Here is a 15,718-nt window from a genome sequence, read left to right on the forward strand (position 1 = left end):
CCGACGTGACATTTAGACACTCTGAGTCAAACCAGGAAGCTGTGGAGCTTTATGCACATGGTCCACTCTGAAAACAAGCCACAACACAGAACTAACTGACACCGCTTCACACCAACAGGACTGAGACCCACGGACCAACCACAGGACTGGAAACAGGCGCAGCACTGAACCATGGGAGAGCGCACGGCGGGCAGAGGGGTGGGGGGGGCGTCTGGACAGTCCAAAGAAAGAACGAAAAGAAAGCAAGTCAACAAACAGAAGACAAACTCAAAGGATCACCCCAGAAACGTAAAGAACCACAGCGATGCAGAACCACGACAGAGAGAGACAGGTGGAGGTGGTGGAGGCTGTGGGAGCTGCAGGAGACGGAGGAACCACGGGGGGGGTGGAGGTGAGGGTGGGTGGGTGGGGCAGACGACAGCATGAAGTCCTGAGCAACGCCCTGCGAGGAGGCAACCGTTAGAGAGGCTGAGGGGGGGTTAGAAGGCCACTAGTACTGCAAGGGTGCAACTCCCACACACCTCAGCCAGGGGCCCCCACCCTTATCAACAGTGCCAACAGGCGGGGGGGTGAACTGGAACTTTTTTTTTACCTCCTCCTGCACAGATGTTTCACATAAAAAGCCCTCCAGCAGCAAAAGAACAAATACCACCTTTTAATGTGAAACATCTGCAGGAAGTTTCATTACTGCCAATTCAAAAGTAATTGGGCAAAAAAGAAGAAGAAGAAGAAGAAGAAGGCAACATAAAGGTGAATGAAAACAGAGTTTGGGGGACTCTGCCGTGCTGAGTGCACAGATTAAAGAAGCTTCCCTGATTTCTTGTTCGCTCTTCTTTCATTTGTTGTTCATACAAACACAAGCACGCAACAGTAATTTCACCACTCCGCTGCTCTCATGATTATCATCACTAATTAAGTTATTTCATCCAGTTGCATCTCCTTTGCTGTTATCTCTATCGCTGTTGTTGTGTTATTCCCTTTAAAAGCTTTTCACCAGCTCAAAGGGAATAATTTCCCCCGCAAACGTTTAGTTGATTTGTAACAGAAAATGAACTGGCAGCCATTTTGATAAATGATTAATTGTTGAAATCACATTTCAAGCTTGTGCCGGCTTATGTTTGTGTGTCTTGTTGCGCTCGTCTCATTCGATGGAAAACACCATATCTGCTGGTTTTGGTTGGTTTGAATTGAGATTTCTAGACTTTCTAGATGAAATTGATCCCAAATTGAAGCCTTAATACTTCATTTCTCCAAGTAAGCATTTACAGTGAAACATCTGCAGGAAGTGATCGCAACTTCAGAGTGATACAAATGCAGCAAAGTAGAAAGCGATAACTAGCCGGGGGGGGGGATACACTTTTTTTTAGCCACTAGGGGGCAGAAGAACTGATAAAAACATAAATCTGACACAATAAATGATTAAAAAAAAGACTAACTGCATCAAATATCCGTTGAAGCTGAGTTAAGGGCGTTGCAGTACAGATTATGTGCATCTTTGTTCGGCTATTGAATTCACTTAGGTGTTAATTAAAGCCGTGCACGCACGCATGGGTGGAGGTCGTCCGAGACCGCAGCTCAGAGACTTATTCACGCGTGTAAAAGTGTGATGACCATCCAAGAGCGAGGAGTGTGTGTTTCTGTGTACATCAAGAAGCATTCTGTCCACAGCAGATGCTCAAACCACAGGAGGTCGAGAGGAGGGGAGCTGTGTGTGTGTGCGTGCGTGTGTGTGTGTGCGTGTGCAGACAGCTTGCAGAGGTAGTTGGACATGTGTTGGATCACACGGGACATTGAGGACGAATGGCTGGTCGGGTTTGGAGGTTGCAGCGATGTCGTCATCGACACAAGCACACAGCAGTCAAATCCCTCGAATGCAAAAAGTCTGAGGGGAGCACAGAGGGAGCGCTTGATTTCCACGCAGCGTCGCCAGTTGGAGGACACCGCAGAGGTCACACTTGCATGTGAGATCACTGCTGCGCTCCATTGGCATTTGTGTGTCAGTTTCAGAGCGCCATCCGACATTTGGGTTTTATAAAAGAACATCAGTTATAATTTGTGGAGAAATGATTCTTGTCCCGGTAGCTAGCTAGCTGGCTAACAAGCCAGGTAATAATTTAGCTAGCTGGCTAACTTTGCCAAAGAGAAGGCTTTATTTTGATTCAAGTAGTTCCTCTAGAATGATTTTTTTTTTATAGCACAGAACAATACTAATGAGATATAATAATAGATAATCATTTCTCCCTCAGATACATTTAGAATTCAGAGGAAAAGTGAAAATTAATCATTTGTGCAACTCCATCAACGATTTTAATTATTTGGAGGCATCGCTGGCGATAAAAAAAAGTTAGTTCAATTAGTGGTGCAAATCACTTCTATTAGTTACTGTTGTGCGGCAGCATGAAAAATATGAAATGTGTGCACTTATTGAGCAGAACATACGTTTGAGTTCTCTCAAATTGAATCAGTCTCGGATCATTTCTCCACAAATTACAATTAATGTGGTTTTAAAAAGTCTCTTTTGCTCCAAACGCTCTCAGAATTGACGGCACAAACACAATCCGCTTATTGCCCCAACTGTGAACGCTGTGATTGGCTGTGAAAGACTTGAAGGTTGAGAGTTGCACCCTTTGACAGGTAAAGCAAGGCGAGAGAACGTCCCCCTTTAGAGAGAGAGAGAGAGCAAGAGAGAGAGAGAGAGAGAGAGAGAGAGAGAGAGAGATGGACTGGACATTCCCCTCCTGCCGCTCAGTGGAGGATGGGGAGGAGGTGAGTAACAGGAAGGATGGAGGGACAGAGGGACAGATGGATGAATGGAGGGGTTACCTTTGTTGCGATTTTCGGGGGGTCCTTGTTTTTTACCTGTTCGGACAGAGAGAGAGGGCGGAATGCTGATAAGATGACTCAAAAGAAAAATAAGATCAAATCAAACTGAGGGAGAACACAAATTCAAACTGATAGAAACCCACAGGCGCACGTGTGTGTGTGTGTGTGTGTTTGTGTGTGCGTGCTGTGGGCAGGAATGGACCAATCAGAGGAGAGAGACACGCCACGGCAGAGCCAATTAATTCATCAATATATCTGCGATCAAAGATGAATAGAAATTTGATTCAGATATTTGATGAATGTCAAAGAATGGCACATGAAACATTTACACATAATTGGTTTGATTGAACACAATGTTTTGTGTACATGTACACACTATCTTATTGTTTATTTGGTTTAACGCAGTTGTTTGTGTTGTACATGGATCTACAATCATCAGTATTGATCCGTGTAACTCCTCTCTATGCAATTTTCTCCCGTTTCTGCTTCTTTATTAGATGTCGAGCTCCATCTCTCCACAGTTTCGCTTCATTGGTCCAATCACAACAAAAGATACTTTAATTGATCCATTTCCACCGACTCAAAAGTCAGCATTCAAAAAAAGAGGTGATTTCATAACTGTAAATGTTTCCGTTTTGGACGCAAATAAACTATTGAATGAGGTACGACGTTTGGAGCGCAGAGGATTACTCTCCGGATCATTTGAACTTAACAGCAAGAGATTCCTTCAAGATTATATGGCCCCAATAGGGAGCGCCAGGCTTTTATTGTGAAAGGAGGTTTGGCAACGTCAAAGCCAACATAAACACACACACACACACACACACACACACACACAGGTGTTTGACATTCAGTTGGTGGTTTGTGATTGATTACTGAACTGCTTGCCCAGACACACACACACACACAGACACATCTGTGAGATAACCAGAGGAAGTGACTTTGCATGGACACTTGCGTGTCTTGTTTTGGTGTGTACTCCTGTGTGTGAGGTGGGTTGACGCAGCCTTGTGTGACGGTGGCGTGTGCCGTCCGCCTGCTGTTAGCGGAGACTCAAGAGACACACAACAGTGTGCGCTCTTCTGCGCCTGTCTTTGTGAGGACTCATTAAAGCTTCACACTTGGAAAAAATCAAAAGTGAGGAAATACTTTTGAAAATGAGGATAATTTATGATCATGGTGGGACTCGGGGGGGATTGTGAAGGTATTATGTCATGCCACATGTGTGAGATGCTCTCTCCTTCTGCTCATTTTCGGTCTAATTGGAGAGGAATGTGAAAGCGGGTCCTATGGTCCTCCTCACTAGGAACTCCTCACTGGGTTTTTAGAGTGAGCGACTGGAGGCGTAAACCCGAGTGTCTCTCTCCGCTGAGCTGGTACATTCAGCCGGTCGACAATGAATGCCTGACAAACTCAAACTTTAGCCAGTAAAACAGATGATCAGACAAAAACAAAATAAAGAAAAGAAGACGTGAGTAAAAAGTGCGTTAGCGTGATCACAAGCAAATCAAAGGTAACAGAGGCCGACTGCAGAAGCCTGTTGGTTTGCATCCTCCTGCTCTGTGACACTACGAGGGGAAGGTACATCGATACCTCCAAAAACTACCGTGAATACATGAGACCAGGACGCAGTGTTTATTCAGGGGACCAGCCAATGGGTTTTTTTGTAATTTGTCATGTCCGGTTGTAAGCGTGGGGCTAACTCTTTGGACGCAGACTACAACCCCATTCACCCCCCTCCAACACGGGGAGGAATCCAAACCACCGAGCTGTGATTGGACAGTCCCACTTTAGGGGGAGGGGCTTAGTGAGCGCTCAGGGCCGTTTAATCAGTCCATTCAACTCATCCGTGGTCTCATTTATTCACTTAACTGATCTATTGGAGCTCAATAATAACAATCCACAGTTAGACCCTTCTCATCAGCCCGGACTGGAAGAGCTCTGCCTGCTGACCGGGTCGGCGAGAGAGACAAGGGGGGGGTGGAGGGTGGAGGGGGGGGGGGGGGGGGGGGCTTCGAATCAACACCAGCTGATAAAAAAACAACAAAAAAAAACGTGCAACTATTTCCAATCTGCACTGTTCAAACAGTAGAGCAGAAATATTCAGAAGCTGACACGATGACAGTTGTCTCCCTTTGCTCCACACACGTCACACACCAAGTGTCCTCGCGGGACATTTCAATGCCTCGGCGGCTCGGCTTCGTCTCGAGTCTTACTTTTCTTGACCTTCTTCTCTTCGTCGTGGTCGCCGGCGCCCAGCAGAGTGAAGATGATGCCGGTTTGAGAGTTGAGGCCAACGGCCGACACCACCATCCTGCCGGATCCCTCCATCACGTGGGTCCCTGAGGGAGGAGTCAACAGACGGAAGTCACGACCGGGTCGCCTTTGGTTTTTAATATTTTTGCTGCTTGGCTGCATTTCAGGGGGATCGTCTTTTCTCCGGCTGCGTATTTCAATAATTAACCAAGACTCTCGCTAACATATTTAATGAGCCACATTATGTGGTGCTAGATGGGTTGTGAGTTCTGAGGCTTGGAGAGAGAGAGAGAGAGAGAGAGGAAGAGAGCAGGTTTCAACAGCTTCAAGATTCCAAACAAACTCTGAATAACGAGGAGCCGCTCCTAGAAGAGTTAGCTAAAAAGTCTCATAGAATGTCTGATTGTCCCACTAATCCCACAGATTAAGACTAGGTCTGTCCATCATTGAGGCCACATATTTGGAAGAACAAACACAAGGTCCCTAAACTCCCGACATGTACTTCAGCTTGGAGAACATTAGCTTGGACGACATTAATTGCATTAATCAAAGAGTCTGCGAGCGCGTTTGTTTAAGAGAATCATCGGAGTCCGTCCACGAGACCAGGCGGGGGCGCTCACCGGACAGCAGCATGGGGTCCTTCTCCAGAGACTTTCGGACTTGGTCGGACTCCCCGGTGAGGGAGCTCTCGTCGATCTTCAGGTCGTTGCCTTGGATCAGGATCCCGTCAGCGGGCAGCAGGTCTCCTGCAGGCGCAGAGGTCACAGGGGTCACGCATTATATACAGGGGTTTAAACGTATTACATTTCTGTGTATTTTCCATCAACAGTTCAGAGTAAAACTCACAACAATAATAATACTAATAAAAATGTAACATTCAGTGATTGACACCCGGTGTCTCAGCCTGGCGTCCGTGGCGTCGTACCGTATTTGATCTGAGCGATGTCTCCCACCACCATCTCGGCCACGGGGATCTGGATCACCTGGCCTTTGCGAATGACGGTGAACTTTTGCTCCTGCTCGATGCGACTCTGCAGCCCGCGGAACTGCTTCTCCTTGGACCAGTCGTTGAAGGCCGTCACCAGGACGACGATGATGACCGAGAACAGGATGGCGGCGCCCTCGATCCAGCCGGCCTGGGACTCGCCCTCGTCCTCCACGCCGCCTGCGACCTCGCCGCATGCTATTGGAATACAAACAGGATACTTGAAATCGAAACGCCCACCGCCACAGAAAGACAACATGGTGGTATCTCTGGGTTCGGACTGCGCCGACCTTCACTGTTGCCCCCTGGTGGATGGTAGAAGGACAGGCCCAGCGAGATGATGGCAGCGATTTCCAGGATGATGAGCGTGACGTCCTGCAGGGCCTCCCACACCAGCTGCAGGAAGGTCTTGGCCTTCTTGGGGGGGATGAAGTTCTGGCCGTACGAGGCGTGGCGTTTCTCCAAATCCACGGGGTTACCGGACAGACCTGCGGACGCCAAAGTAAACGCGCGTAAATAACCACGTCGACATGGAAGGATAACCAATCTGTGTCGATGTTGTAAACAAAAGAGTAGAAAAGTATATTCAGCAAGAGGTCTTCTGAGTAAAATGAATAAATCTGCACAGCTGACATTGTTGAAGTACAAAGCGCGACAGTCGACCTTCAGGTGAAGGATAAAAGCTACAGTACACTCATCATATGACTCTATTATCGCTGTATTAACTACTCAGAGAATATAATACAATACAGGAGGAAATGACCGGTTCAAACCTAATGATTGAAAAACTACAACCACTGGATTCCTCTGCTTATTAACTTTTACAATATTTAATCACTATCCCTAGATTTGCGGTTCAAACTGTATCGTGTAAAAAATAAATCTTTACTGAAAGTGTGATTAGCTCCCTGCAATTTACAGCCATGGACGCAGAATGTGCTCCATAGTTGTGAAAAGATTCAACTGAGTTTCATAAACAGTAGTTTTCAACATGACCCACTTTTGTTGCCATGAAAAAGACTGCAGTATTTCCATATGCAGTATTTATTTAGGAAAATCACCAACAGAGGTTTGTTCCACCCAAAGAAATGATGCATTTTCACCATTTCCTCCTTTCTGTCTGGAGACCCAGTTACAAAAAAAAAAGCACCAAAAAAGCACAAATGCTGCAAATGAATACAATAAAATTTATTAATGAGTATGAATAATTGAAAGCAATAGTAAGTGTAATACGTAGATTTAAATAAACATTAAATGGAGTAATTACTACAGTACCCCTGCCTAAAAAGTCACAAGATGTCTAGAAATAAATAATGATTAAAAAATTGGCCTGTAGTTACGCTTCCTGTCCCTCTGCAGACACGTCTTTTTCAACCAGCCGCCCTCTGAAGACCAAACAGTATCCGTGAGTTATTGATTCCAGAGCTGTGACTGTCATTTTCCAGCAGTGACTCACGTCCCTCTGCTGCTTCAGTCTCCACATACAGACGAGAGAAAGATGCCTCCAAAGGGAGCAGAGCATCTTTAGTTTCTCCTCTTTTATCAAAGAAACCCAACTTTCGGTTTGTTCATTATCAACGGATGAACCTTCACTCTGACTTAAGGAGTCACGGAGGATTTTCGGAGCAGCTTCTGGGAGCCCAGTGACGTGTCTGCAGGAGAACCGCTTCCACGAATCCTTCAGTAAGTCGGGTCCTTTTGTCACTGGAACCAGAACCTCCGTCGGCCCCTCTGCCCGGCTGTGTGGGCGGCAACATGGCCGCCGCGGCTCCTCGGTGGAAGTGGGAGATGTGCAGTGGAACGTGCTCTGAATGTCAACAGACTGCACCGCCGGGGTCTCTGGTGAACAGGTCTCTAAATAAAGGCCTCGTATTCCATCCTTCCGCCATGACGCTCGCCTTCTCTTCCTTAACCATCGGTCACTTGTCTTTTTGGAGGCAGTAATCGAGTGAATGTTTTTTGGCCATTTCAAGTATTGAGCTCACACCGAGGTGGAGGTGGGCTCATCACGACAGCCTCATCATTTGACTTAAAGATACAGAGACAAGAGGACACGAGGAGAAGTGGGATGAGGTACCAGGTGATCTCAGGTGAGGCGCGGCGTGTGTACGACCAGATGAAACCATACGCTGCGGTGTGAGAAGACACGATGAAGGGAGGGGACGTGATGGACGAAACGAGACGGGATGCGAGCTGAGGTGAAGGGGAAGTGGGATGCGGACATGAGGGACGTTAAACGAGATCATGTGAGGCGAGATTACATTTTAGTGAGACGGGGAGGGGATGAGAGATGAGAGGACGGGGGCAAGAAAAAGGACAAAGGGCGAGAGGAGGGGAGGAGAGGGGACACAATGAGGGGAGATGAAGGCCTTCGGGGTGAACGGGAGATACAGATCACTTGAGAACAGATGAGATGAGGGGTGACGAGGCAAATTATACTTTTATTATGTGAAAATTGAGATAAGGAGAGATGAGGAAAGAAGAGATGGCGAGAAAGAGATGAGAGACAAAGCGAAGCGAGATGAGTTTTGAGGGAAGAGAGCGGGAGGAGATGAAGGGATGACAGGATGTGAGATGAGGAGGTATAAAAGGAGGTGAGATGAGGGAGGGAGCTATCTGTGGGGACATAATCAAATTGGATACGAGAGAAATCCAACGTCTGCGCTTCCGTATTTACAGAGAACCTGAACAGACTTTACTGAATAAAGGCTTCAGAGGAGAAACGTGACGAGCTGGAGCACAAACAGAGATTTTTTAAAAATACACCGGTTGTCGGAGTCATCATCACGCCGTGGCTCAGTTCAAAGTCCGGTTTGATAATGTTGAAGCCTGTGATTGATGCTGAAAGCTCCCGTCAGACTAGAACATAGCGGCGGAGACGCAGATTAAAGCGTCACAGATGTTTAGCAGCAGAAATGGACTTCGGCTCTAAAACCAGCCCTGAAATTCTCTTCAAGACTTTTTTTTTTAAAAGACCGGTATCCACGATGAAAAAACAAGCATATAGAATATGCTGTTCTGCAGCAGTATAAAAAATGGTATGTTATATGTAATATTGGATTAATGAGGTTTGAAATTACTTCATCGGATTAAATCTGCACAGTAACCACGGAAACGCAGAAAGTACAGAGGCCGTCCCTCTCAGCTGGTTCTCCCCAGTTAGTGTGGGGAATTATTCTAAACTCGTTCTGCTGGGCTTTTTTTCTGCGTTTCAAGTCTTTTCTCAGAATGCAACGATGTGTGACGACACATTAATCATGCATATTCATGTACACACACACACACACACACACCTTTTGGCCTTCAAGGATCTCAGTCCCAAACAAAGACATCCCAAGTGACCTTTGAAAGAAAAAAAAAGGAACAAAACCTACAGCTGTATTGGAGGTATTTCCAAAATCCCCAAAGACTCTTTTCACCATCTGGACATAGAAATATTCTGTTTTCTGGCCCACAAAAATATTTATTCCCAGCTGCAACTACGTTTCCTCCCCATCATGTACCTCGATGCTACATACATGCAATGTTACAGCTAAATGTAAGGTAACAACGGCTGAGGCAAATAAGATGGGAACACACAATTCCTAAAGTCCATCAAAGGAAAACCAGCTAACCACTTTTCCCCTGGATTATCAAAATAATTCTGTGTTGGCTTTAGGATTATAACAGCGAGTCTGCACGGTTTGTAGGCTGCACTCAAGACTGTAGCTTTTCTCAAAGTTTTAACTGAAATCTACTCAGACAGTCAACATGCAGACATCGATAGGAAATCTTTTTTCTAATAAAACAAACTGTAGACATCGCTCCAGCACAAATAGAACTCGGAGTCTGAGCTTTCTAGTGAACCTGCAGGCTGTAAATCATCAGATTTTTGCGACTAGCAGTAAGAGTAATAGAGAAAGAAGGCAATATTCCCCCAGAAGGTGTAATGACTCATGGAGGTCATGTAGAGGAATCCGAATCTATTTGAGACTGTTGATCAGTTTTAAAAGTTCCTTGTTATAACTTTAGGTAGCGTAATAACACTGAAATGCAGTGGGATTTTTATAGGAAGCAACAGGAAGATTGATAAAGGAACACTGGTTTCACAGTTTCATTTACAGGCCGACACAGCGGGTGGAGAATGGCGGCGCTCGCTCCATCTTCAGAATCCCCCCACGCTCACATCCTCTTCTGCAGAATGACGCGAGCACTGAGCTTCATAAATCCTCCGGCAAACAAAACTGAATCCATTTACACAGCATCATTTCCATATATTTCAGATTTGTGACTGACTGGCGTAGTGCGCCGCTCGCCAAATGTTCGCTGGGATCGGCCCTCTAGCAGAAGTGGCTCTAGCTAATGGATGAGTGGATTTATTTACTTATTTCTCAGCTCCTTTCAGGTTTCTGAAGGAGGGAATTCCAGAGCGTGAGATCCACTAACGATAATGTCTCTTTATTAGTTCACTGGAGATGCAGACGTGAAGATCGTCAAATGTCTTTGTGTCTTTCTCCCTCGCTATAAGGAGCTCTCTACTTCAACTGGCGTGTGTGTGTGTGCGTGTGTGGGGGGGGGGGGGGGTGATGATTTGCTCCTGTACATATCTTGGTTTAATTAGATAAAACAATACATCACTTTTTCTTATTTTGTGCTCTGTTCTCTCTAACCCGTCGTCTTCATTATCCATTAACTGAGCACCGCTGACTGATTGCACTCGTTATTGGCTCTGTGTTGTTGCATTTGGTCCTCTTAATTAATCCATTCATCCCCCTCTTTCTCCTTCTATTTAATGCAGGACGAACACAGCGGGACAGTGTGATATACACACAAGTTACTGGTGCTAACGCTAATGCTAGCTGTAGATGGAGATGCATGTGTATACAATGCTTGGAGGATAAACAGCATGATGTTTTCCCGTCATCTTTTCTGCAAGTCTGAAAGTCTGCAGCGTAAAGTGAGCCAAATAGTATGTCTTATATAATAATAATAATAATAAGCTTAATGCATCTGCAGAGAGCCTGAGGGCTCTTGATTGGCCGAGGTACAGGTGAGTGGCGTGGTGGGCGGCGCTGTCCGTGGTCTCCCAGGTGTTGTTTAAATAAAGTTTAAATCTGGCGGTGTGGTTCCTGCCCACAGGCCACGTGTCCTCTCAACATGGAACACAGATATTATGAAATGATGAGGAGGACGATCAATGACCTCCACAGAGGCAGTAGACTCATTCATCAATACGCATTAACCAGCGGGGGGGCGGCAGCAGCTGAGCCTCGTGTTTATGTGTGTGTGTCTGTGTGTGTTGGTCAGGGGGAACAATACCAGTGAGCTTGGCATCCGATCAGTGGCTGATTCTACAGACTGAAAACAAAAGCAGCTGAAGAAGAGACGACTCGTTATCACAGCCGGAGCAAAGAGCCGGGACACAAAGGCAGCCAAATGGAACTGTGAGAAGACGCTAACTGCTAACATAGCGCTTCTGTCGCCGAGCTAATCAGGACATGACGCTTCAGGTAAAAGGTGAAGACCAGGTCAAAGGTCAGGATCAGGTGAAGGAAACGGCCAAGAGAAGATTGAGACTAATGTCCCATATCACTATAGTTCCGTCTGTCTGTGTGTGTTGGGCCTAAACCTTACATTCAGCGCCCCCCCCCCCCCCGCCCTTCCTTCCATCCCTCCATGCTGTAAAAATATAATTAGAGTTTCTTCATTAAAGTGAGTAATTTCTTGCGTGGACTACAGCTGTCCTCTGATTACTAAATGGAACAGAGCAATGATCTATGGAGCCATTAGGGGAACGGGGTGGAACTAATTCCAATCCTAGAATGGGCCTATGGCTGCAAGCAAACACACAGACACACACACACACACGATGAAGGGGGGGCGGGTTTAACAAACAGCAGCATGTCGGCCATTTACAGTTGTCACGTGAGGCTCGGATGGAAAAGCAAACTGCTCACCCATGCACACAAAGTAAGGAGTGTGTGTCTGTTTGTGTTATTGGGTATGTTTAAAGACGCACACACAATCACCTCCTGATATGCGTGTGCGTGTTTCTACGTAATCACCACTACAACTGTGGGTGTGTTCAGTACTGAGCTACAGTCACCGTAACACAATTTCAAGATATTTGTCCTTCCACTTCAATCCTCTTTGCACTTCTACTCCACTTCTTTTTGCACCACCTTTATCGGACAAATCTGCAGATTCAAATTCATATTAAAAACTGGATCTGTGGGGGGCTTAAGAAGGCAATTCAACAAACATCAACGTGCTAGAAAAGGGTACATTTCTTGATAATGTCTCATGTCGTAACGTAAGGCTGAAAGAGAGACGATATTATCATTAAGATCATCATAATAATGAATGAACTTGGTCTACGCAAAGACGTAATTTCAACGCATTTATGATTTTTCTTAAAACGTAATGAATATGCAAATACAGACTGTGTGCCGTTAAGAATATGCTTTAAGGACATAATAACGCGGACCGTTTCAAACATTACTTGAAAACACGTAGCTCTGCTCACATCTGTGACGCGCATGCGCAGCTTCTGACGCTTCCGAAGGGACGTTTGTCCGGGAGCAGAACGACGTGAACGGGCTGATAAAACCACGGCTACCGGCTCCAATTACTCTGTAAGTACGTCAGTGTTAGAATGAAGCACGCCTGGAACTTTAAACTTATTTTACTTGTGCTGCCCACTCGATACGGGAAAGACTGTTATTTTTGGTAAGCTAGTTAGCGCAGATAGTTTGCTAGTTAGCATGCTAGCTTGGAGCATGCTAGCGTTCAACATGAACTGGACCAAAAGTAAATCTCACAGAGTATTTTCCGTGTGTTTGTTGTTGCTAATGCGTTAGGTGGTTGCTGTACCCATATCGTATTATTGCCGTTCCCATTTCATATAGAAAATACGTTTTTAAAGCAACGCGGCCTAAACAGATTGTATGGGCTAAATTGAACAAGTTGAGGCGTGTAAACAAGCTGGCCCAATACATCGTAAGTTACTGCATGCTTAAAGCAACATTGTAAAGTATGATACTGGAAATTTATACCTGGAAGTGTTACTCCAGAAATGCCACAAGTTGCAGATGAATTGTTATCTCGTTTATAATGCCATAAGTAAACAATCTATAAATAAGGGTTCTAACACACCTCCTGCTGTTATTATTATTATTATTATTATTATCACTGTCATCATAAACCCAAATTACAAACTTGGCCTTTTCCCTAAAGTCTTTGTTCTTCCCTCCTCACAGGTTCCTGTGGATGGAGGTTAAATCTGATGGAGGTTGTCCCTGCTGTTGTCCTGCCTTACACCTGGCGTACTACTCTCAATATTTGAATAATTCCGTAGGAATTGAACGTACTGTACATCTTTAAGTTGTTCTTTCTGTACACAGCTACTCCTGCGCTGTTCTCCCTCAGGTTTTGTCCAGTTGAAGGGAGTTTTAACTGTGCCGATGCCATGCTTATGGGACAGGATGTTGTATGTTTACAGACTGTAAAGCTCCCTGAGGCTTATTTTTGATTTTGGGTTGAACAAAATTAAATAATTTAAATCGAATTAACATGTTTACTAGAGGAATCTGCAATTGAGGGGTGTTCTGCGCATTCTGACACCCTTTAAACAAAGAATCATCGAGTGACAATGAGGGAGCTGATTTCAGGTATACGATCCCGATTCAAGTGACTCAGAGCCAGAGGTTGTTACAGAATCTGAATGAAGTTCCAATGATTCATAAAAATGGGCTACAAACACATAATTCTAAACTAACTTGTCCATGTTGTTGCTGCACTTAAAATTTCGTAGTTAATTTACACAAAATATATTTTATTTTTGTATTCTGTTTTTGTATAGGAAAAGTGTTATTTGTATAGTGTTATATTGCTATTAATAAATACAAATTAATCAAATGTGTTGTCCTTGTTATGGGCTGTTGTCATGACAACTGTGACTAAGTATGTAACTTCGTTTCCAGCAGCAGCGTTGAAGAGACGTTTAAAAGACGTTAAAATAACGTCTATGTTTAGACCCGTTTACAACGTGATTTTTTAATATCGGTGGTAAACGTACAAATGTGGACTTTTTTTTAAACTATGAAATAATGCCATAGCACAAAGTAGAGGACGACATTTTACGGTATTAAAAACGTTCACTTTTAAACCATTTTGCAACGTCTTTTCAACCATTAAAAGCTCACTGGGGGCGGGGTGCCTCTCCTCACAGCTCCCTGTCTCTCTCTCACACACACACACACACACGGGATATCTGATATAATGTGGGCGTTTTAATGTCCAAACATTTGAACTTTGAGTGTTTTTGGTGCGTCTCACCTTCTATGGGCGACGTCTTCAGGCGCCGGCAGATGCCCTGCACGTCTCCGTACGCTTCCTGTATCTTGCCGACCGCCTCCGCGCTCCGCAGCTCCATCAGCTCCCTCAGATCCATCACGGTCACCCCAAAGTCCCCGTCATGGTTGCCCTCTGCGACCGAGTTCCCCGCAGGGTGGTCCGCCGTGTTGTTGGCCATGTTGGTCCTCTTCACGGCGGGGTCTTTGCTGTTGTTGTTTTTCCCAAGTTCCTTATTCCTCTCAAGTGTTTCTATTTGATTCGATTTTTAGCGTCAGACCGGGCGCTCAGTTCACAGGAATTGTGGGTATTGTGGTTAACTCCTGACCCGGACGTGCGTGCTCCGCTCGGGTTACCATGGAAACACGGGAGTAAACATGTTGTGGTCACTGCGGAGGAAACAGAAACAGGAAAACAGGCTTTTTTACAAAGCAGACCCAGACAGGAAACGATCCGAACATCAACGGCAAACTGATGAGTTTTAAGACTCCGACTCTCACTAATTGATAGCAGGGAGACTATTTGGGCCAATTACAGGAGAGTTTTTACTCTCCGCGTCCCCTGAATCACTGAGGTTGTTAAGGATGTAAACGGATTAACGGTTTGGGCAGCTCCTCTGAGACACGTGATTGGCTGGTAAATATCTGCTGCTGTCAATGAACGTCTGTTCTGAGGTTACGAAGAGAAACACATTTCATTCTTCACAATTAACGTGTGAATCACCGGGGGGGAAAAGAACAACAGATGCCTTCATTTCCAACCGCATTAAGAGTAACAACTTTAACAAAGGTGTCAGAAAAAGGCAGCAAAAGAGCTGTGGAAAAACTCAAATCTCTTTGATTGCTAGGTGGAAATAATAGTAATTCACTCAAAACAGTAATACAAAACTAGAAAATTACGCAGTAATTTTAAGAGTGTGGCTACCCGCCCCCCGTAATGTCCGCACCTCACCGTAACCCCCGCTTCCATTAAAAACGAAATAAGATGGGGGATTCGGTCCCCCGTTAATGTTCTTCCTGAGATTGTATTTTTGGAAAATCAATCTCTTAATGCGTGCCAAACTTTTGTACCGAAGGACAATAATTAAAAAGAATAATAAGTATGAGGGATTACAGTGAGTTGTCCCTGCTACCGCACTCAATAAACAACATGCTGCTAGGTCAGCAGTTTATGGTCGTCCTCCTTACAAAACAACCCCAAGAGCAACTAAAGGAAAGGAATCAGGAGGAGAACAATGATGGAGACAAAAGGTGTGAGCCCATGAGCATCGAGCCACACAGGCTCAGTGTGTGTGTGTGTGTGTGTGTCCGCAAGGCCAAAGAG

General features: G+C 45.2%; 1 protein-coding gene across 7 annotated transcripts in view; it reads right to left on the reverse strand.

Annotated features, from left to right (window-relative positions):
• Positions 1-15,718, reverse strand: part of LOC119229926 (plasma membrane calcium-transporting ATPase 1-like) — a 55,451-nt gene that overhangs the window by 22,880 nt on the left and 16,853 nt on the right. For 5 of the 7 annotated variants that reach the window (XM_062563932.1, XM_037490760.2, XM_037490762.2 and 2 more), the window contains exons 2-7: positions 14,381-14,784; positions 6,355-6,552; positions 6,005-6,262; positions 5,700-5,825; positions 5,040-5,165; positions 2,824-2,859 (exon numbers count right to left, since the gene is read on the reverse strand). In XM_062563932.1, coding sequence (XP_062419916.1) covers positions 2,824-2,859; positions 5,040-5,165; positions 5,700-5,825; positions 6,005-6,262; positions 6,355-6,552; positions 14,381-14,576 — 940 coding nt within the window. In that variant the 5' untranslated portion in view covers positions 14,577-14,784. The remainder of the gene's footprint in view (positions 1-2,823; positions 2,860-5,039; positions 5,166-5,699; positions 5,826-6,004; positions 6,263-6,354; positions 6,553-14,380; positions 14,785-15,718) is intronic. The other 2 variants (XM_062563930.1, XM_062563931.1) reach the window with 1 other exon arrangement.

Source organism: Pungitius pungitius, chromosome 8 (genome assembly GCF_949316345.1).
Source record: "Pungitius pungitius chromosome 8, fPunPun2.1, whole genome shotgun sequence".
Lineage (NCBI taxonomy): Eukaryota > Metazoa > Chordata > Actinopteri > Perciformes > Gasterosteidae > Pungitius > Pungitius pungitius.